General features: G+C 32.8%; 1 protein-coding gene across 1 annotated transcript in view; it reads left to right on the forward strand.

Annotated features, from left to right (window-relative positions):
* The first annotated feature begins 520 nt into the window (after positions 1-520).
* Positions 521-23,942, forward strand: part of LOC149079204 (voltage-dependent calcium channel subunit alpha-2/delta-2-like) — a 43,381-nt gene continuing 19,959 nt past the window's right edge. The window contains exons 1-20 of the mRNA XM_089240096.1: positions 521-691; positions 7,102-7,183; positions 7,787-7,900; positions 8,431-8,490; positions 9,658-9,793; positions 10,693-10,824; positions 10,913-10,982; positions 11,124-11,174; positions 11,811-11,910; positions 12,027-12,095; positions 12,218-12,307; positions 12,595-12,717; positions 13,514-13,592; positions 14,322-14,371; positions 18,648-18,731; positions 18,916-18,972; positions 19,707-19,781; positions 20,975-21,049; positions 21,170-21,241; positions 23,799-23,870. Coding sequence (XP_089096222.1) covers positions 582-691; positions 7,102-7,183; positions 7,787-7,900; positions 8,431-8,490; positions 9,658-9,793; positions 10,693-10,824; positions 10,913-10,982; positions 11,124-11,174; positions 11,811-11,910; positions 12,027-12,095; positions 12,218-12,307; positions 12,595-12,717; positions 13,514-13,592; positions 14,322-14,371; positions 18,648-18,731; positions 18,916-18,972; positions 19,707-19,781; positions 20,975-21,049; positions 21,170-21,241; positions 23,799-23,870 — 1,701 coding nt within the window. The 5' untranslated portion in view covers positions 521-581. The remainder of the gene's footprint in view (positions 692-7,101; positions 7,184-7,786; positions 7,901-8,430; positions 8,491-9,657; positions 9,794-10,692; positions 10,825-10,912; positions 10,983-11,123; positions 11,175-11,810; positions 11,911-12,026; positions 12,096-12,217; positions 12,308-12,594; positions 12,718-13,513; positions 13,593-14,321; positions 14,372-18,647; positions 18,732-18,915; positions 18,973-19,706; positions 19,782-20,974; positions 21,050-21,169; positions 21,242-23,798; positions 23,871-23,942) is intronic.

Here is a 23,942-nt window from a genome sequence, read left to right on the forward strand (position 1 = left end):
AAATTGAATATAAAATTCTAAAAAAAATTATATATATTTAGATATAAATCTTTCTCCACTAATGGAAATAAAATGAATTTTTAAATAACAATTTTTTTTTGAATTTTTGAGTAGAAAAAGAAATCTCTAAAAAGAATTCACAATTTAAAAATTCCTTTTAAAAATAATTTATCGGATTATTTACTTTAATTACTGGAAATCAAATAGTCTCGGATTTTTTTGTTTGATTTAATTTTTAATACAATTTTTTAAATTTTAAATTTCCAATACTATATTCGGATATATTTATTTTAAATTTTTAATACCATTTAAGAGAATTTTCGAAAATTATTTCCGACGGCGTATTTATTTTCACCGCCAGTGGCGCATCATCCTGGCGTAATATTTGCTCTCCAGCATCCCCAGTATCGACTACGTGTTGCCTGTCTGCTGCTCCAACGGGTGGGGAGGAGAAAGGCGCCGCCATCATCATCACCATCATCGGAGGGTGGAGAAGAGAGAGAGAGAGATAGAGGAAAAAGCAGACGACGACACGACCGCAGCTCCGCTTCGTCTCTGACGTCGAGGTTAAAAATGCCGTAATGGCGGACATGCTGGTTAACCCGTGCAGGTCTCGGCCGCTATTTTGCGCTACATTCGCGTTTTTATTCGTGTTTGCGACGGGATTTGATAACCTGCCAGGTCGAGAAATGTAAGTACAACGGATACGTGTCGGAATAATCTCTCGTTATAGCGCGGTTGGATAATTATCGCGTTTTTTTTCCCCTTTTTTGTTTCTCCATGTTATTACGTGCGTGTGTGTGCGATTCGTAGCTCACCGGCTTCCGATCTTACCCCGTTATTACGTAACCCCCTTTTCTCTAACTCGTGCATTTTTAATGTTTACCTCTGGCGCCGCTCTTCTTTCTGTGTTTAGTAAACATCGTGGTGGCTATGTGGTGGATCCTTTTCCTTTTAAGAAAAATATGGCTTGTCTCTTGAATTGCAATTTATCTAAATTTTATGATGAAAATCCACTAAAACATTAATCAGTACAAAATTGTGTATGTTGTTGATAAATTTAGTGATTGTGTGTGTGTGATGTGGATTGACCTACTTTGACAACCTTGAACTTCTATGATCTTTAGTTGAAGCCCCCCCCCTGTCAACAGTGTGAAATTATTGTGATCAAAGTATTCAAATCAAAGAAAAATGTTTGGATTTGTAAATGCCTACTCATTTTAAAACTGAGTTTAGAGTAAAAAACTGAATTGTGCTACCAATAGAGGGGGTGAACTCTTTTTTTCCACCTTGTAATACCATCATCATCATGACGTTAGAGGTGGATTTATGGTTTTTCTGCCTGTGGGCTTTTTAAATTTTGCTCGTTACCCATTCCAGTCATCATGGGTGGACGGGGACAGCATCAAAGGTGGAGCCTACTGATCTAATGTATATCTGTGTATGTGAATTGACATCATCATCATCATGCCCCCTCTCCCAGGCTTTCACATCTATCTCTGCCTATGTCCAGTCTAATTCCCATAAACATTCCTCAAATTCTTCATCCTGAGTTATAACCAGCTGTGGTTCTCCATCCCTTAAATATGTCTGTCTCTATAAGTCACTCTTTTGATCGCTCATATACTTTGACACGCTCTAGCTCAATGTTTCGTAACCTATGGTCCGTGACGATGGTATAGGTCAGTGGTTCTCAACCTTTTTTTTACTCGCGGAGCCCTTTTGGTAAAAAAAATTCTATGGCGGAGTCCCGTAGGCCAATTTTTTAATTATTCATCAAAGTTGCTAATTTATTTTTATTATTTAAAAATATTTATATATATATATATATTTTAATTTTACTGGTTATTTTTTATTTTTCTCAAATGGCCGCGGAGCCCTTGGAGAGTGCACGAGGGCTCTGCGGAGCACCGGTTGAAAACCGCTAGTGTAGATGGTCTGCAAGCAGACTTGATAAAATTGATTCTAACTGAATGAAAAATCATTCAACCCTTATAACTGTTTTTTTTTTCATTTCAGAAATTGAAAATATAATTATTATTTATATTAATTATTTTCATAATTTTTGGTTCAACGTACATTATTATGGGAAATGTTTGGAATTGCTATCCTATGAAATTCGTTAAATATGAGGTGTCACTAAATTTGGTAAAAAAATTAAATTTGCTAATTAATGCTGAAGTTGCTGCAGGGTGGGGAAAATGAAGGGCCCCACCCAAAGCAGAATATGTCAAAATCTGTGATGTACGTTGCAGAACAATCAGTGCCATTGTAGAAAAATCTAGAATAATTCCAAGGAAAAATTAGAAAACACTATTTTACTGCAGAAGATTTTCAGTTAGCAGAGAGGTCGTTGCAGAACAATGAAAGACATTTTGCTTTGGGGATGAAGAACTGCTACAAATCGCAGTAAACAAAAATGTATTTCACGATCAAAAAAAAATTAAATGATCAATGACCTTATTTTATTGAGAAAAATACATTAAACTGTGATCTTAAATAGGGTAAAATATAGGACATTGCCAGTTGTCTTGGTTGCAAGAAGTGAGCGCAATTACCAATTGTTAAAATTTTTTGAAAAATTATACGAGACGAATATTTCTTTTTATATTTATTATAATATAATTCATATATTATGAAAATAATGCATATTCACGACCTTAGTAAATATCACAAACTCAATATTTATATTGTATAAGAAAATGGAACAACCTAAATTAAAGGAATAGCCTATCCTGTAATACAGGACAAGTGATCTGTCAAATTGTTTTGACATTCTACTTGGTCCTTGTGTTCAGAAAAGTTGAGAAACGCTGCTCTTGCTCATTTTATGGTCACTCTCGCTAACTTAGCCACTCTGCCTCTCTAGTTCATTGTTTTGGCCATTGACATGCTTGCACACTCTTTTGGTTGATCACTGACTTGGCCCTATGCTCTCTAGATCAGTTTTGGTCACTCACATGTATTAGGGCACGCAAGGTTTGCTCAAAGGGAGAGTTCAACTTTTTTTTTCCTTAATCCATAATCTCAGCTCAAAGAAGGATTACCTCCCGCTGCCTATGGTGCCCATGTGCTTCCTTGCTTATGCACTCTTTAATGACCCATTTATATGCATTAAGTGATTTAGCAGTCAGCTAAATTTAAAGTTGTCAAGTAATTTAAAATGTATGCAGATGACAAGGACCATTTAGTTGGTAAGTGATTTAATAAATAACCTGATACTATTTTTCTGGTTAAGTAGGCCTATGTGTATGCACCAGTGGACCTCCTATGAAAATCATCCAGTCAGGATTTACTAAATCCGCTTAACGTGTGGACACTTTCTTGAGAACTTGCCAACTTAAAATTTAGTTAACCTCTTATTTTATCACTTTACTCATGTTAACAGGCCTTAAGTCATTCTTTTGGTCAATCATTACCTTAATCCCTTTCATTCTAGGTCCCTCTTTTCATCACTCATATCATGCTTGCACGCTGTCTAGATCACTTTTTTCGTTTCTCACTGATCTGATCTCCCCGCTCTATAGACGGGTGTATTTATGGTTATGCCACCCTTTTTTCATTCTACGTTAATTTTCTTGACCACTTATTCCGTAAATATGATGCTTCTCAGAACCTATCGTCCTGTGCTATATCCGTCTTAGGCCTACCCACTCCCTGTAAATATGTTTCTCATATTTCAGGTAACTGGGGTGGCCTATGGGTTGGAATGGTATGCAGTCGAATTGCAATAATCAAGGCAAGAGAGAAGGGGGGGGGCGTGTGAACAGTGTATATAGCATAACTTCACTTGAAGTAGGACCTCAGTTATCACAGAACCAATGTTTACCATACCTAACTTGGATTACTGAAATATCAGATGTGGCCTTGCAGAAATTTACGGTTAAATGAAATAAAGACGTAAATGATGGAAATTCAATTTCTTTCAAAATTATTTTTAATTAATGTATGATAATGTCAATTTTAGATCAATATGGAAAGAATATACACAGGCTTGACAAATCTAAAGTCTGCATGGCAATTAGAAAAATCTATATTGGTGCCTAAAATTTTCTGCATGTGATTGTCGAATTACAGTCTATTAATGACACAAAATGTTTTCTAATTTTATAAGTATGCTCTGACATAGGAAGGGGATAAAAATTCCATGGAAAGTCTAAAAAATATTATTAAGAACTTTTTTTTTAGAAAAAAATCATGCATCGCTCATTATAAATTTGGCTAGTGTCATAATTCTCTTCCGATTCATCAAGACCTTAGATAAACTTACATGAGGTACTGTAATGTATTTACAGTTTACAACATTTCAAAGATTATGTGCAGTACTGTACAGCACTTTAAAAAATATTCTTCCAATTTCTTTGATTATAAAACACTTTAAAATGCATCAGGGACCACCAGAGTGCTTGCAAGTAGCAGGTTTAAGATGTTTCTCCAGCCCAGAGTCTTTTAAACTTTTGCTCCCATCATTATGCCAACCCACAAGATCGCATTTTGTATCTGCAGCTTCTTCCATCCACTGGGTACACTTAGGGCCATCAAAACCATCATCGGTTAAGCCAATCAGTTTTTCTGAGGTCCTTCCTAATAAATTCTAGTAAATTTTAATCAGATCTCACTTTTATGAGGTCCCCGGGTATGCCTCTGTATTAAGATGGCACTGGGTACGCTCCAATCTTTCACCACCAAGGGACGATATTGCTCACATGTTTTGGGAAGCACTTGTCTGTCTTTTCCTTGAAAACCCATAGAGCTTTTGTTAGACTCTACAGCATTCTGTGAACCAGTTTGTCGCTTGTAACCAAGGAGTTTCACACCTTATGCAGCTTTGAAATCAATTCATAGAAAGAACCTTGGATAACATAACCCAGTAAACACTGTACAAAGCGTGTCAGTTGATGGTAAAGATTGCAACAATGTATAAAAATTTTGAAAGTTGTTGAAAAAAATTGTGTGCATATTCTAAAGTCATTGGAGTATTTTCACTCTCAGGCTAATTGAAGTTCCCACTGTATAACGCGAAAGTGCCGGAGGACCATATATTAGAAAAAGCCGGATAAAAGTAAAGCCAGTTGCAGATGGATAATTTTTTATAGACCCATCATGTCTCCGTACATTGATATAAAAAAAACATGGATTAGTTAATTCTGTTTTAAAAGGGGTCATTCAAGTATTACGTCAGCATCGGGGGGGGGGGGGGTTCGGATTTGCTGACTTTTTATGACAAGGGGGAGGGGGGGATTTGAAGGTTGCTTACGTCATCAACCACCCTTTTTGAAGATATGAAATATTCTGAGCTTCTGACAAAATTTTGGTGACAAGGGGGAGTCATTGTTTTGCGCGCATTCGCTAACGGGGGGGGGGAGGGGGTCAAAAATGGCTAAAAATCTGCTCACGTAATACATGAATGGCCCCAAAGCAGGTAAAAATAAGCTTTATGAATCATAGGCGGAGATAGACATAAAAGGCTGAGGCGCATGACAATGATGATGCCAATTCATATATATGCATATACATTAGATCAGTTAGCTCCGTCATTAATGCTGGGTTGGGGGGGAGGGATGCCTACTTATCTTCACCCATGTTATGAATGCTTATTTTCTGTCAGAAATCTTCAAACCCAATACAAATAATGATGCTTAAGAAAGTATAGGTATACTCAGTTTTTACATACAGTGGATTCTATTTATAATGTTCTCTTTTAGAACATTTTTCTGGTTAGTGTAATACATTTTAGTGGTCGCAACTTTTAAAATATTTTTTAAATCATTTTGTTTCAATTTAAACAATTATATCATTTAACTGAAACAATTGTTTTTAAATGTCATAAGCGTGATTGACACATTGTATATCACATAAAAAGTTTCATAAAAATATTGAGCATGAGAGTTTTTGGTTCTAGTAAATGAATTCACATGTTTGGTATAATTAAGGTGATAGTATTTTCATCAAGACAATTGTAGAAAATAGGTATCGCAATTGTTGCCAAATGTTGATGACATTACCAATTTTGCTAAACCTCCCACATGTCAACAAAAATATTGCCAATTGCTGGAAATAAAATGCTAAACTCTAAAGTAAATCTGTACAAAAATGTTGAGCATGCCAAATATATGAGTTTGTGGGGTTTGCCGTCAAGTAAATACTCGACGGATGGCAACACAGATACTGACAGAAGGAGAAAGTCTTTCTGTGAGGACACAATATATCTGTCTACACCAATAATCTGTGAACGTTGATAGTTGTTCGTCTTCAACCGTTGAGTTCGCCTTGTGCCATCATCGACGGCGTCGCATTTCTCTTTCTGTGTAAATATGTTGTAATAAATAATAATATTCATTCCCGTGCCGCTCTCGCCTCAAGTTCAATATGGTGGGGTTGATGTGAATGCTTGAGCACATACAGTATTATGACGAGGGTTAGTACCTAAAGAAAAGTTAACCACAGACCTGAAACACATGATGATTGATAATTATGATACAATAAAACTTCAGATTACAATTAAGTTAGTCTGAGTTTTTCATGAGGCAAACAAATTTTTTTTTATAAATTTTGCATGTCCTTCATTAGGGTGGGGCCTATAGAGATACAACGTGGGGGCCCAGGAGGATTCTAACCATTTTTTTGTTTTTCATGATATAAATTCCCTTCCCACCCCCACCTTTTGAAGGAGTGTTGAAAAGTCTGGCCTAGGGGCCCGTCAAAGATTCCAGCAGAAAGTTTGTGATGAAACTACCCAGATGAAAAATTGAATATGTGGCAATAGACAGCAATGTCTTTATTTCTAGTGTGGCTTCTTTTACAGAGATTGTTGCAATGATAATATATGCATAAATAAAAATTTACTTTTAATAATGATGAAAGTGACTGTCAGTCTGAAATTTAAATCATATCGAAGTTGGAAGCTCTCTCAGCATTGAATATTGTTGAAAGGTTCCTCACAGCACCAGAGTTCAAGGAGAAACATTTTAATGTAATGAGAAAATTGGGAAAGTCAGTTCAAATTTATTAAGAGAAGTAATCTTGTATAACAGATTTCTTCAAATAGTGTTAACTCAAGTTCAGTGAATCTGTAAATCTTTCTCTGTTTTTTTTTTTCAGTGTGTCACGTTGGGCAGATCATTTAAATAGTCGATTGGTTCAAGAATTAGATAAATATACAGGAATAAAAAATTTGGAAAAGGTAAGTTTCTGGCATATAATTTATTGCTGTTCATGTAAATGTGTCAAAATTCTCAATTTTTTCTATTTCACTAAAATATTTTTCACATATGTGTTTCCATGTTTTGTAAAAGTGTAGTATTGGTCTTTCTTTGGTCAGAAACATGACATTTTAATGACATTTAAAAAAAAGACAATTTAACCATAAAAGTTAAAATTTTTGGTCATGGAATCCTGTAATTAATTAGAATAGCTGTATTTATGCATATAATTTGGCTACTTTTGCCATATCAATTACAATAGGTAATCTGCCCAAAAAAAATGGTACAAGAATTGCTAATATAGTTTAAAATATGAAAACAATTGTTTGAAATGTTGCAAATTTCATTGAAATTTTTTGAAGATATCAACTAAACTTTTATCCAGTATGAGTGTAGTCTTACAGTTGAATCTAATTTACTCAAACCTGCTTAATGAGAAAAGAATTCTGTCTTATGAATCTGAGCCACTTTATAATGTCAACATGTTTAACGGGCATTTTTTCAAATTGAGGCATGCCATCTAACTTTTGTTTGCATTATGTATCCTACCTGTATTTATTTTAATATACTGTAAAAATTTTCAGACCTATGATGATCTACGAAAGGCAAAACTTGTAGAACTTGATGGGCTCAAACTTGTACAAGACATGGCTCATGAGTTGACAAAAAATCTTGAGAAGAAAATGGCTGCTTTAGAGGTAATGATATTCAGTGTACTATGTCTGTGATTGATTAATTCTATTGCTTCCTCTCATAGAGCTGTGCTACTACCAGTGATGATAAATAAAGATCCTTAGCATCTTTGAAACCATGGAATTGCTCACTGTGCCAGGAATTATTGGTAATCCCAGGTTTATCTTCAGATTGGTGAATAAGTGATAATCATTCCCATGAAGCTACAAAATTATGAAGTTTAAGCATCCCATGGTTCAGTGTCCCCATCATTTATTAGTCCTCATTCATTTAGATTATGACTATTTAAAATAAAATCATATCTATTGAAACTTCAAGAACTGAAACTATGTTGTCTATTTAATCTGCGAAAGAAGCATTAATGGATTGAAGAACATATGTTTGATGCTATGAAAGATAATGTGATATTATGAAACATACTCGTATTTTATGCCTTTATAAAAACCGGAAAAAAATGTATGTAAATTATTCTATACAATAGTATTTTTCGAATTCATTTTTATGCTTAGTTTTTTTTTTCTCTTTTACAAAACAGAGGCTTGTACAAGGTGCAGAAGAAATTGTCAAGGATTATAAATATGACCCTACTCTCAAAGTAAGAATAAATTGATGTAATGTATCTTTTATAAACACTTCAAATTCTGGTTAATGCTGTAATTAAAGCATCTCTTCTGAAGAAAGAACCAACAAGCATAAAAGCATGAAACTTGGTACACATTTCAGACCATGAAAACAAAAATCAGGGCTCCCACTTGTCCTACTTTTCCTATTTCTTGATAAAATTTTCTACCTTTTCCCTATTTTCTTGGTTTTGTCGTAGTTTTCCTACTTTTTTACCAAATTCTATCAACAAAATTCATGTAACTGATTTTAATTTAGGAGGGAATCATGGGATATATTGCCAAATAATACAAATGTAGTAGATTGCATTATTTATCTTATTAATGATCCTGCCAAAGCAGAAATTCTATCATTTTTAAGTTTGGGGAGGGGGTGTATGTGGACCATTTAAAACATGTACATGTCTTCATAATTTGGTGTGCATTGTTGAAGTGAGTTGACAGACTGGACTGTAGAAGATTCCAAAAAAAAAAAAGTCATTCATTGGGAAGAGGGACTGAAAATAATTTTTTGTGGTTGTGCTAGTACCCTGTTTTTGCCAAAAGTGGTTTTGCAACCAAGTCATTTCTGTATGGCTTGAGTCAATCTTACAGGTTACTGAAACAGTGCTATGAGAAAAATAATTTTAAAATTAAAAAAAAAAAATTTGGGGATTTTTTTTATTATGATTATGTTGTCTGGGGGACTACATCCTACTTTTAAGCTCTACTTTTCTAATTTTTTAAATGCTATCCCTGAAAAATTCCAAAAAATGACCGAAAGAAGATAAAAGGTGATCAGTGATAAAAAATTATAATTGAAAAATATGATGAAACTACTCATATATAAATAACAGAATGGGAATTCTTTTTCTATTTCAATCTGTGAATGTCACACGTTCTCATCTTCCTTGTAACTTAAAACAATTTTAGCTGTCTTGTAAAATACAGCGCCATTTTGATTGTTGAATAATGCTATCCTACTATTTTTTCTTATGCATTGTGTTTCCTTGAAAATATTTAGTGAATAAATAAATGTGCTTAATGCAATGTAAATAGCTAAAATAGTTATTTTACACAAATCAATTTATTAGGAATGAGTGAAAAATGTTTTTGAAATAAAATGCCTGATAGATTGTTTTGATATTTTCCATTGCTTTTAGTTGGCAGACATTAGTTTCAAGAAGATGGATCAGTTTGAACCGAATGATCCTAATTTGGTTTACAGTGAAACGTTTAAGAGAGGTGTTAACTATACCTACTCTGGTGTCCATATACCAGTTGGAATATATGAAGGATGTAAGCACATATTATTTTGTAATAAAACTGTCTCGCTACTACTACTGTGGGTACTTTTGCTATAAAAATGTTTTGCAAACTGAAGGAAATTAAGATTAGATAGGGGAATATTCATTATGGGGCACATACCAGAAGACATACAGTTGAAATAGACTGAGGGCGTACTCACCAATATGGTTTAAACTACTACTACTAAACCACACCTGCACCGTGTTCACATTCCTCTGCTGAACCTGTAACAAATTTGTACATGTTGTAATGTGCATGTATATCTAGTGAATTTAAGTGGAGTTTGTTTCTGTATAATGCTTTTTATGTGTAGTGCCATCAGTTTCCCTCTGAGTGAAGTGTAATGATTGAGTAATTGTATTGTTGTGGGCCTGTTGCTCTCTGTTGAAAGACTTTCTAATAGGAAGATTGGCCGGCATTTGGGCCTCAAAGTTTAGAACCAATATGGTTTAAACTATAGTCACAAGTTTTGGATAGAAGATTGACACACTTATTCTTTAAATTCAGGTTTTTAACCAATCTGTATTTCCGATCCAAAAATTGTAACTGTATTTTAAATCAAGTCGGTGAATATCGCCCTGTAAGCCTGGTAGAACTGACGTCTTGTTCTAAATTTTAAAATGTTTGATAGTGGTTATAATAAAAGGTGTGGATACAGAGTTTGCATTATATTAAGGCATGGTATAACAAAAAACTATTGTATTTAAAAATATATATATCGTGTGAATAATTAAAAAATGTATGATAACAATGATCTTCCTTACACGTAGTGATTGCAGTAAGCATGATGTGGAATCATTGACATGAATAGCTTCTTTAAATTGCATAAAGAGATGAAGTAGTCAATTTTTCTCAATTATTTTCAAAAGAAGCAATCATTATTATTTCAGATCCAGAGATAGTTAATGGTTTGAAGTGGTCTGCCAGTCTTGATGCCCATTTTAGGGAAAATCTCAGGAATGATCCAGATCTAATGTGGCAAAATTTTGGGAGTACAACTGGTTTCATGAGAACTTATCCAGGTGAGTTTGACCTAGTGAATACCATATTAAAAGTTCACTATATGAAATTTACAATGTATGTAAAATATATTTTTTTCTTTCCTTCCAGCTCACAAATGGGTGGTCTTATCAAGAAAGCCAGGTTTCCCTGATTTATATGATGTGCGCCTTCGTCCTTGGTATGGAGTGAAATTTTCTGTTCATTGACTCAGTTTACCAAATTTTTACCAAATTTACCAAATTACTCTTGCGGTTATTTTTACATGCAGTATAATGATTGTTTCAATTTCTTGTGATTAAATATTTTCTTTAAACTTTAGGTACGTCCATGCATCCAGCTCTCCTAAAGATATGTTAATTTTAATGGACACGTAAGCAGTTTTTTCCCTCCTAGAATATTTTTTTTTTTTTGTTCAAATTAAAATCATCAATATTTGTGTGCAAGTTAAGTCTCGCTAATCTGAGCATCAATTCTCAATTTAATACTACTACGTAACTACTACTGCACCTCGTACACATTCCTCTACAGAATTTCTAATGCATTGGTGCATGCTGGAATGTGGGCGTAAGCATTGTGAACCTAAACGTAAAATTTGTTTTTGTGTAATGCTTGTTATATGTAGTACTGACATAATTTTTTTCAACTATCAATGAAGTGTAATTACTGTATTATGATAGTAAAATTTAGTGTAAAATGATACTTACTGGAAAACTATCATTTTTATCCAATTCGCATATTTATTCAGCATTTAATGTAGATTGATACATCTGTCTTCTGAATTTATCATGTAGTTCACATTGGACCTTCCTTTTCTGGGCATGCTGGGAATGGACTAGACTTCCACATTTGAAAAACTGGTGCACCCAGATTTTTGTGCCATGCCGGCTAATCGAGTGTCCTTCCCAGACTATAATTTTTTCTTATATTTTGTGATGATAAATTGATTGCTTGATGATGGTGAAATTTTGTTGATGATTTTCAAATGATTTTTTTTTTCAATGTGTAGGAGTGGAAGTATGCACGGCCAGACTATGGAGATTATGAAAATAGCAGTGAAAACCCTTTTGACAACTCTGGGAGAGAATGATTTTGTGAATGTTGCATCGGTAAATTCAAAATTAAATTATATTTTCACATTTTTGTAATAATATAACTGATTTGTTTACCCTTAGTGAAATTTCTGTCTTTTAAGCTGCATTATTATTGATATTTGTTTCAATAGTTCAACAATGAAGCTCAATGGATCACTTGCTTTGAAACATTTGTTCAAGCAAACAAGCGCAACAAACTGGTGAGTTGTTTATTTCTTCTTGAATTTTCTTATGGTTAAAAACAAACAATATACTGTTTTAAAATTGTACTTGTACTATTTCTAATGTATTGTCATTAAAAGTATGTGATTTCTATTTTCAGAGGCTTTCTCATGCAATTGATGATTTAGAAGATCGTAATATGGCTAGTCTATCAAAAGGTTTAGAATTTGCTTTCAAAGAATTTGAAAAGGTATTTTTTGTTTATAAAAATTTAATTTTGAACACAAATTGCATATATTACCCCCTATGTGATGCTTTCTAGTTCTGGTTTTCGATAGAAATTATGAACATTTTATTTTTATTTTCCATTTCAGTATCAAAAATCATATTCCTATATGTGTTCATTTTCTAATAAGCCCTTCAAATCAAAAAGTCATACAGCTGTGTTTATTCAGTTATATGACTGTGCAAAGTGTAGTGATTTAATGTCATTGAATCGATGAAGTTTCATTAAATATACATTTTTCTTTCCATCAGTTCAGAGAAAATAGAACAGAACCTTGGGCTGGAGCTGAGTGTAATGAAGTGATAATGTTATTCAGTGATGGTGGCACAGAGGAAGCATGGGAAGTTCTTGAAAAATATAACAAAGATCAAAAGGTAAATTTCCATTCACATAAAATGCCCATTGTTTTTCATAGCTATGAATTTTTAATAGTTTTTAGTAGATCACATCTGTTGTTTTCTGGTTAGAATCTTAAAGTGTACAATTACATTGAAATTGTTAATTAACTCTTCTTCAGACATGACACATTTTGCAAGTGTTATAAACAAGTTTTCATAAAATGAAGATTAAACTGCAAAGCAGAAACTCACTCTCAGTGCTTGCCTATTATATTCTTTTATTATAAGCTATTGTTGGTCGTATTTGTGATTTTTTTAATGTGTAGTTTTTCCCAGTAACAAAATTGACCTCACTGATGCATTGTGCCAGTTCTGTATATTTTTTCTTTCACCAAATAATCTTTGAAAATTACTGTTTCTCTTCTATCTCCAGCCTTGCTTAAGTTTTTGAAACATGATTATGGTCACCACACACACACATCATTTTGTTTTCAGAAACAATCTCTAAGGCAATTTCACACAATTTCCAAAAAATGAAATATAAACATTGTCATATAACTTTCTCTTATCAATTATTTAATTGCATTTCAGCTATCAGGAATTGGTTCTGAGCAAATGAATTTACAAACTCGTGTTCTGGTATTGTAGGATTAAACTGTGTTTAAAGCATCATTTTATGAACTGCAGTTTCAACAGCTCTATTGCAGATCATAAAACAAATTTTGAAACATTACATAATCTTGCATTTCTTTGTGAAATATAATAAAATCAAATTTCATTTGTGAATAATCGCTTGCTATTATTAAAGACACAAATATTGTGGTTTCCATAGGTTAGGATATTTGCATATGTTGTTGGACCACATCCAGTTCCATATGCAGCTTTGAAAGAAATTGCTTGCTCTAATAGAGGTATGCTTAATTTACTGTCCTTCACAAAAAGATGAATTCTAGTTTGGTGTGTAATGTATGAAATTATCTAAAAATTGATCTGCTCACAAAAATATTGATTATCATATATTCAATTGGGCTATCCATACTAATAAAAAATGAAGTAATTGATGTGCTGTAGCACATCAAATATAGTCAAACTATAAAAAAATGTCTGCCAATGAACACTATCAAATTATTAATAGCTAAACACAATGAAATATTGAAGAAAAAATTAGAATGAATGGAAGCCAACAATGATATGGGATCTATAATTATGCTACTGTGTTAAACAAAAATTTAGAGTCGATAGAGCTTGGCTAGGTGCTAATCTTTTTTCTTCTGAGAGAAGTAGAAGTAGTGGTGAAGTATAATATGCATACCAGATGGGAGAGCAAAAATCCTAGAAGCATGTGCAGGGCCATCTTTATGTGAAGGCATTGTTTGTCACACATTACCTGGGTCTTAGGGACTGGAGAGCTATAGGCCTCCTCATTGGATGGGTCTTTTATCCCATTTTCATGCTTTTTTTTCAGCTGTTCAGATTAATAGAGTTCTAGAGGGGTTTGAATTAAGAATTCTGTTTTTAATCAAAAATATTTTTTTTTCATCAGTTCATTATAATTATTACCAATGTTCATTTAAATATTTTATGTTATCAATACGTTGGTCAATACTTCTGAATTCAATGTTCTGGTTAACAAATTTCAGGCTCTTTTATTGGTATACCTGCTATGGGATCGATTCGAGCAAACATTCAGGTATGAGAATAAGTCAAGGAACAATAATTATGACTTGTCATGCCAATTTTTTTTAAACTTACTCTTACCTATTGATTAATATCTCATGATTGTATGCAATTTCAACCATGTACTCTTTTTTTAAACGTTTTATAAGAACTAAACATCCACTATATATTAAACTGTTCATTTTTGTGAAATCAGCATCACTGCTTCATTAAAAATAATCATAAAATAACATTTTTCACTTGTTAATAAAATGGAACCATATTAAATGACATTTGCTTAAAATTTGTAATTTTATTTGTGATGAAATATCACCCCATCCTCTTGTCTTTATTAGAGGCATTCTGTTTTGAGCATCGTACATTTCTTGTTCCTGATTTGTGCAGTAGATAGCAGCCCGTACACATTACACACCACGCGAAAAAACATACTGCAGTGTTCCCCCTTTGATATCTCACTGAGATGTGAAGTAGGATGTGTCCAGTCTTCAAAGTACTCAGTGTTGGATTATACCTACAAAATGTTCTGATGCAACTCACTTCTTTGAGATAAAGTAGAAGTGAACTGCCTCACATGCATCAGGCCACATTTGTGGGGATTCAAGAAAATTTTGAGCTTTATTATGATTGATAACAAACTTACTCTCAGAATTTCATGCAAAGAACATGAATTGGTGTATACTCTGTCTCTCAAAAAATGTATACAAGTTGATATTGCAAATTATGCATTTGTGAAAGTGAAGTGAGGGATAGAAAAGGGGTAAAGATAAACAAAATAATTGAAGCTTAGATTGGTCTAATCATCAGATTAGCAATATTTCCTTCATTCTACTATGCTGAAACTCTTCAGTGGAGATGGAATCATGTTTGTTAAGCTGAAAAAGGATTTATCAATCCAATCCAAAAGAAATTACAAAATCAGCAAACTTTCAAGAAAAATTCCACTGCTTCTAAAATTTTTTCATTTCTTTGTCTTTTCTATATAGCATCGCATGTGATGTAACTTGCTTTAAAAATATTATTCTCACATTCAGAAGGGAAAAAAAGAAATATCTTTATCATTTGTGTTTCAAACTCTGTTATAAGCTATGAATGAATTTTGTAATATTTTCTGCAGGTTTTCTGCATGGCGTAGTGAGTTTCATTTGAAAATGTCATGTGCATGGTTATGATTTTGTGTAAGTAGGTGTGTTTTTGTTTGCTTTTCTAAGTTTGAGTTATTCTTTTTTTAGCTTTTTTTTTCTTTGTTTTCTCTTGATATGCATTCTTATCTCTTTATTTCTCACTCTTTGTTTTTATTTGTTATAAATTTCCTGCTATACTACTAAACTCAACCATAAAAGCAAGATATATTTTGTTCAGTGAAAGTGTTATTAAACTATACCAAACAAAAGTAATTTGGATACTATTTATGATAGTGAATCAAATGACCATCGTAGCTCTGGGAACATATGCAATGTCTCAAAATTTCCCCCCACAAACTTTGAGGAATGGTGAAACTCACAATTTTAATCATAAAATGTTTGGTCGAATCGGAATAGTGTTACATGGTAAAATACACACCTTCCTCTGAAGGTTAAAAAATAAGTTTCAAACACTTTGACACTTTTTTTCTGTGAGTATATCTGGAGAATGCCCATGAGATTTTTCCTTCAAATCTCCTTAGGACATCACTTCCAGCAATGTCAAAGCTGTTGCAGTTATACATAGCATGTCCTGTGTCTTCCAGCAAATACAGCCCTGTTTGCATGTTCAAGATTGGAGGGTTTGGAGAATATAAACATGCTTAGCAACTTTTTCCCCCTTCTAGGGAAAAAAATGAAGAAAGATTGACACCATCTTTGGTAGATTTTTGCTGTTTCATTCCTGTATCTACAATCCTGTGGTTTTTCCTTTATTGCTGAGTGAAAAAGACCAGTTTTTTTTTTCATTTCCCCCATGTAAACAGGGCTTATATGTTCATTCTATTGATGCTTTGAAGCATGCATTAATTAAGGTTGGCAATCTCTCTCCTTCAGTTCATTCCTGCAAATATTTAAGTTTTTGTTCCTGTATTAGATTTCTTTTCTGTTTGCTCTTTTATAATGTGTGTAAGAAACCACTCCACTTTTACATTAGTGGGAAAGTGCCAGAGAAGTGTTATGTTGTGTATGCTGTTCTGATTGGAACATTTGTTTTATGACAGGAAATTTGATGGAGCTTAATTTAGCTGGTTTTTTTTTTTGTGTATGTTTTACCACCCTTCAATGTTTGTAGGCATAATTTTTAGGCACTCAACATAGTGCATGACAAAATATTATAAATATCAAACTATTAGCATTCAAGCCAATAGATTGTAGAGAATAAGCAATGCTATGGTTGATTTGTTTTAATTAGGGTGTACCACAAGGAGCTTCCCCCATTGAACGAGGAAAATGTTAATGATTTTCTTTAAAGGGTCCATAATTTGCATAGTGATGCTGTAATGTGGCAAGTTGGTGTTAAAGTTTTTAATTTATTAAATAAAGTTTTTATTTTTCTATTTGTTTTTATTTGTGTGCTGCTGCTGTATGTATTCTGGTATTAACAATTATAAAATAAATCATCGGCAATTTGGAAAATACCGAGTTTTATGCAGCTTTTTTGAAGATGGGGGCTGCACTTTTGTAATCATATTCACCTTCTTAATCTTCCCAAATAGTATCATATTCTACCTAGAGTATTCACAATGTTTTTTTAAAGAGGGTTTCTAGACTTCTAAACTCCCAAGTAATTGTTTTAATTCGTTATCTGTGACGATTGTTTTTTAAATTTTTGTTTTACTCTGTATTTTTTAATTTGGCAAGTAAAAGTATTCTTTGTTTCAATATTATTTTCCATCATTAATGAGATGATTTTAGGCTGTTGCGTCATTGTTTTTATGAGTTACTATTTTTTTATAATACAATTAAGCTCTATAATAGTTTGTTTTGTTTTTTTGCAGTATTTTGTATGGTTAGTATTTTTACAATCATATTGAAATACTGTGAGCCTTGATTTAATAATTGTAACAGAACCAGAGAGAGCGAGCAAAAATAATCATTAAATTTGAAGTATCGTTGTATCAAGGATGCTAAAAAAATAACTGTTACCGCACCATACATACACCATGTAAGCATTCCTCTCGAAAATTTATAATAAATTGGTGCATGGTAAAAGTTGTGTGTATGTATGGAACAAATTTATTATGTTAGAGTTTAATTATCATGTTATCTCGATCATATGTCTACATTTACCATTTGTCAAAAAAAGTTCACCCCAAATATTTTCAACAAAAGTTAATTTTTTAACATTTTGTACATTTTTCTATATATATATATCATGCAAAAACTATAGAAACTATCCAACCAATTTCCATATCTATATTTTTCTGACTGGTGGGGGAAGAAAACTAATTTTTCTGGGAATTTACTATAAAAATATTTATACCTGGTGATAAATCTGGTGATTATGCATGATAACAGACCATTTCGGTTAGTTTGATCAATTTTGTTCATATGTTGTGGATTCATCACATTTACCAGTGATTGTGTATAATCACCAGCTCATATCGGTAAATATTATGAATTGTGAATGAAATAGTCATTTTTACCAAACATGCATAAACTTGAGTCCAGGGTGATGAATTTGATTAATGATGAGACTGATTTCATGACGACCAATAATGAAATTTTTATCTTTTTTTGTCTTCACATTTACTTTCATTACTCAATTTGTTTATGTGGCAAAATATAGGTGTAACACATCATACAAGCCTAATTGATAAATGGGTGAATGAATGAAATGATATATTTCCATATATTATAAAACTTGCCAACTTTTTGATTCATCACTCTTTACTTATTAAAGCTTCCTGTTTTTTGAAAGAGTAGAATAGGAAAACATGGGATAACATTTAAAATTGGAAACTAAGGATGGCTATGGAAAACTAATCCCAACCCTTTGTTCAAGAGGAAAGATTTCTAAACTTTATTGTGTTAACCTTTATTTTAAACAAAGGAAATTATTCTGCATTTATTGTAAATTGAAGAAAGGTCAATCGCTTCAACAAGGTTTAGTCTGATAGAGTGCAATAAGCCTATACTTTTTTATATTTATCAAATTTCCTCAAGTAGACACTGTGTCCCCCAAGGGCTCAGCAGAGCACCAGTTGAGAACCACCTTATATGATTTCTCTATCATTTAAGAATTTGACTTCACTATATTTTTTAATTTTTTATTTGACGAGCACTCAAATTTAAAAATCAGATGAGCGATTCTTTTTGCATTTTTAGGACTATGTGAAGGTTCTGTCTCGACCAATTGTCCTTAGCGGTGAAAAACATTTTCAGTGGACAAATTTCTATATTGATCCTGTGGTAAGGATAATTTGATTTTGGTTTTTTTTTCCAGGTTTTATGTTTTTATGCCAACAATATTCTATTTTCATTAATGTAAAGTGTTATTTTGTGATACAATGAAAGAAATGTGTGAAATTGGTTGATTATAGTTATTTATGAACAATGTTAAAATTTTTTTTTGTAAATCATGTTTATTTTTTAGGGTCTTGGTATGTTGACAACGATCACTCTTCCAGTATTCAATAGAACTGAAGAAGGGGTAATTATGAATATCTAATTCTTTTTCTATTGACTTTCTTGTATTAAAACAATAATTAAATTCAAACTTGAAAATCTGGTTTTTTTTCTATTCTTTTTTTTTAGTAGATGCATTGGTTAAAATAAATATTGTTTGTGAATTAATTTTAACCCTTTAATTGACAAGCATTGAAATATTCATAGAAGAAAATTTTGAGGGGTTATGTTAAGCAAGTGAGGTACCCTGAATGCTATTGCATGTCAAAAAAATTTATTGTCAATATTTAAAAAAATTTTGGATGATAAATCACTGTAGGGAACACACTGTATCTATATGATTTACATATATTTGAATAGCATTAGAATATCATTTATTGTTTGCCAACTTTTCTGAATGCACAGTAATATGTCTACTTCCCACATGGTTTTTTCGTAGAAATGCAAGTTCTTGCTTTTTCTTGTCAAGAAATCGAAGACGTGTACCTTTTAGCCATTCTGCTGATAATAATATATATATTATGAACAGCTCACAAGTAAAAATTGAATTTTTAGGAGTTACTTGAAGCTCAATGAGCCTAAAATATAAAATGTCTTTACTTGAAAAATATAAGAAACTCGCATATGTTGTTTGAGAGCAACACTGCCAAATGAAGGGTTAAAATTCTGTGTAAATTAAAATTGATGCATTATCTTTATCATATTCACACATTTACTGTTATTTTCTAATAGTATAGTCTTTTTTTTTTTTAAATACAGAATCAATCAATGGCTGGAATCATGGGAGTTGATATTCCTCTTCGAGATATGCTGGATTTTGAACCTTCGTTTGAAGTTAGTAACACTAATATTCATTTCACGTCTTTACAATGTTAATGTTCATTATAAGAATGAATTATTTTCAATACATATTAAATTAACTGTATAATATTCAGAATAAAAGTGCTTCCGTGATTATACAAAACAAATGCATTACGGCAATTGCTAACAGCTTCAAATTTTTCAACCTAAAGTATCATGTTTAAAATTGGATTTCCCCCCCCCATTAAGTTTCAAGTATGTTTAATATTTGCTGATAAGTTAAGGCATTTTGCATCATCAAATAATTTTTCTCGTGACTCATGTTACTCATGCGAATTTCGGCTCTCTAACCCCAGATACTTATGCATTATAAAAAAAATACACCATTTGTGAATTAATATCATGAGATACAATCATATTGTATCTCATGATAATTATTTACAAATGGTGTGGTTCTTTTTTTTTCTATAATGTTATAAGAATGTATGCTAAGATCTGAACAGATATATATATAATCTTACATAAGCAATTTGAAAATCCCAGTTTATAAAGAAAGTTTCCCTAGAAATAATAGAGCTGATATAATTATAGTCTGCAAAAGTAATTCTTAGCAAATTATGGCCTGTGAGCTGAAAAGTTTGTGCACCTATTATTCATACCTATTTCATTGGGAATACACACACACAAATACACATACAACGCCACAACAGGCAAATTGCCCAACGAGGTGGCTGACTTAAGAACATCATGGATCCCCGAGCCATATTTTGAGGCCCTACCTACTACTGCTACACCACACATGCACTCCGCCCCCCCCCCGCGGAACCCCCAACGAATCGGTACATGCGGGAATGTGCGTGTATGGGTAGTGAAACCTGACGTGAAGTTTTTTTTGTTTCTCTGTAATGCTTGTTATGTGTAGTGCTGCCATGTGCCACCAGTTTTTCTAACTATGAGTGAAGTGTTATGATTGAATGATTTATCGTTGTAGGACTGTTGCTCTCTGTGGCGAGACTTTTTAACGGGGAGATTGGCTCGCATTTGCTCCTTGAAGCTAGGAACCCCAGAAACCCAACTTCAGCCGACCACCACTGTGGGGTTCGAACCCGGATCCTCGCATCGCGAGTCCGTCACTATAACCACTCGACCACCACAGCGGGAGTATGTATTTGATTATGCTTTTGATTCCAAAGTGATGAATTTTTCTTATCTTTTCAAATTTGTAGATTGGACCTGCAAGCTATTCATTCGGAATGGACAGAAATGGTTACATGGCTTTCCATCCCAAACTTCAAACTGAGGTTTTTATCTTATATCTTCATGGAAACAAATCGTTTTCGTATTTAGTCATTCTAAATTCCTTACCTGTTTCTAGTACTTAAATATTCAAGTCTCATGTTCCTTGTTCTTTCATTATCTAGTTCAAATTCACAGATGAACCACCTCACACTGATTTTCTGGATGTAGAAATTAAAAACGAGCACAAGGAAGAGGTAATTACAATATGCAGCCTTTCTTTTGTTTGTCAGCTATCAATTCGGATCAAACAAGATAACATTGAGCTAAGCTTCAATTCAAAATATCATAGTCATAAAATTAAAGCAGTTATAACAGTTTAATATGGGAAAATAAGTTCTGCTGCATGTAGTTGACTTGAACAGTAACAGTATCAAAAGCATACAAGATTATACAAAAGTAACAAGTATTTTTTGTTGTACAGTGTGTAGTCAAATTGCAGTAGCAGTTTATAATATTCTTTCACCAGAAGCAAGTATCATATTTTTCCTTGATAGATTTTTTTTTTTTTTTGCAATATGGGCCATCAACAATCTGTGAGCACATGTGTATTCATGATGATGAAGCACGTTCGTTTTCGGTGTCAAACACAGAATTACTTAACCAATTTGAGTAGAATGTAATGTTTAGGTGCAGTAGATCCATTGCATGGGTCCACTTTCCCATCTCTCCTCTCTCAAATTCTTTTAGTAAAGTCATCTCCTGGACACTATGTGCATGACTCTAATTCAAATTCACAGTACCTTGTAAGAGAAACTGGTACCATGGATGCATCTTATTACAGTGCTTGCACCTTGATGACCACACATTCCATCACAAAAAAAAATGCTTGTTTCAAGTATGTTTTATCATCCCTTGAAGTTTTTACCAAGATTTTCAATTCACCTTGTATTTTTCACTGTGCTAAAGCTAAAACAAAACCATTGTATGTCTGTCAGAGTTCCCAGATATTTACCTGTTAACTATTTTAAAATCATCAAATGACAGACTTGCCAACCTTCAGCAGGTAAAAATCTTGTAACTTTATTATGAAAATCTGGCAATAATTCACTTAAAAATGACAGGCATACCTTTGAACGGTTAAAAAGGTTTTGTGGGCATAATAAGAATCACAAAATAATAAGTAATACATAAGGTGAACAGAGGGCCCGTATTTTACAAAATAAGCCATATTTTTCATTATCATTTGGTGTTCAACTATTCTAAAGAAATGTCCAGTTTTTTTCAACAATGCTTCCACATATTTCTAACATTTACTGAACATTTTCTTATGTTAAACGTTTTTTGTGAAATCATTATAATTAGTTGAGTTTTGTAGAAGTCCCTCAATTTCCCACCCATCGACAATTTTCAGCACTAAATTAAGAATTTTGACCACAACTGATAGATGTCTAGTATTTTTCTGTGTATAGATCGATTTTTTGTAATTTCCACTATGAAATATGAATATACAGAGAAAATATTGATTTAATCACCTATCAGCCTTTTTATTATTAAGCACGTACATAAAAAAATTTTAATGTGAATGGGCTGCCATGTTTGTATGCATTCGTAGATGGTTTTGACCATTTTTCATACAGGCTACCACTCCTGGAGTCTAGGAAGTGCAATGTTGCAATATAAGGGACAAGGTCATTAGAAAATGACCCCTGTCCCATCATTAAAAACAGTAACAGCAGATTCACTATTTCTTTTCTTCCAATTTTGAAGTTTTTATTTTTTTAAGTTGATGGCAATAATTTAAAACTGGTAAAATGAATTACAATCCGAAAGTCCTACGATTGTCATGAAATCTGCCATTACCGGCCTAAATCCAGAAAGTTGGCAGCTCTGAAATGTTTGGATCAGTAAATGTTATTTATTTAAAATATTTTATCAAATTATTTTATTTCAAATTTATCAGTACAATTCATTTATGCAGAAAGGATGACACTGAGAACATTTTATGTTAGGGTTAACTAAACTTTGTTACAAATTTACAGTTTTTCTTCGCATGCAACAATTTGAGCCAGTTGTTGAAAATGTGAAAAATTTTGTGTACACACAACCATTGTCCACCAATGTACATCTGGGTGGACATCAATTTTACTCCCTCAAATTATGTGTACATATTAATATATATATATATATATATATATCAATTTTACTCCCTCAAATTATGTGTACATATTAATATATATATATATATATATATCAATTTTACTCCCTCAAATTATATATATCCGAGGATGTCATTCTCCGATATCCATGCAAAGGTATTTTACAGCTGGCTGATGCGAAGATATATTTTGGAAAGAGAAAAAATTCAACTGCCCCTGCGGGGAATCGAACCCATGTTTTTTCACTTTCTGGGTGAATGCCATTCTCCACGTTATGCACATGCACTCCAAGAAAAGATTGAGATATTCATTGTCTCTAGTGGTCTAGAACGTTCACCCGGAAAGTGAAAGGACGTGGATTTGATTCCTGGTATAGTGACTGTTTAATTTTCTCTTTCCAAAACATATCTTTGTATCAGCCAGCCGTTAAGCACCTTCGTGTGTATATATATATTAAATATATTTTTTTTTACTAGATGAAGCGTTAAAATTTCAGAGAGGAGTGAAATTGCTCTTCAAATTTTTTTTTTTTGGATAACACAGCACACATCCCTCATTTTTTAGAACATAAAATATGCATCAGTTGTTAAAATTATGTGTTGAAAAATCACACATCTATCCCTGATAAAATAACCATGTTGTATTTGATTCACAGTTGCGTAGATCCATGGTGAATGGCGAAACAGGCAAGAGATCAATAGCCAGTCTTTTGAAAATGCCAGATAACGTGAGATATTCTTGTTATTCATCTTGAAGTATTGGTAATAAAACTCCAATGTTTCCCCCCCCCCCAATCTTT

The sequence above is a fragment of the Pholcus phalangioides genome, unplaced genomic scaffold, assembly GCF_987345545.1.
Source record: "Pholcus phalangioides strain wild (caught in Gottingen) unplaced genomic scaffold, Ppha-v1.0 ptg000012l_1, whole genome shotgun sequence".
NCBI lineage: Eukaryota > Metazoa > Arthropoda > Arachnida > Araneae > Pholcidae > Pholcus > Pholcus phalangioides.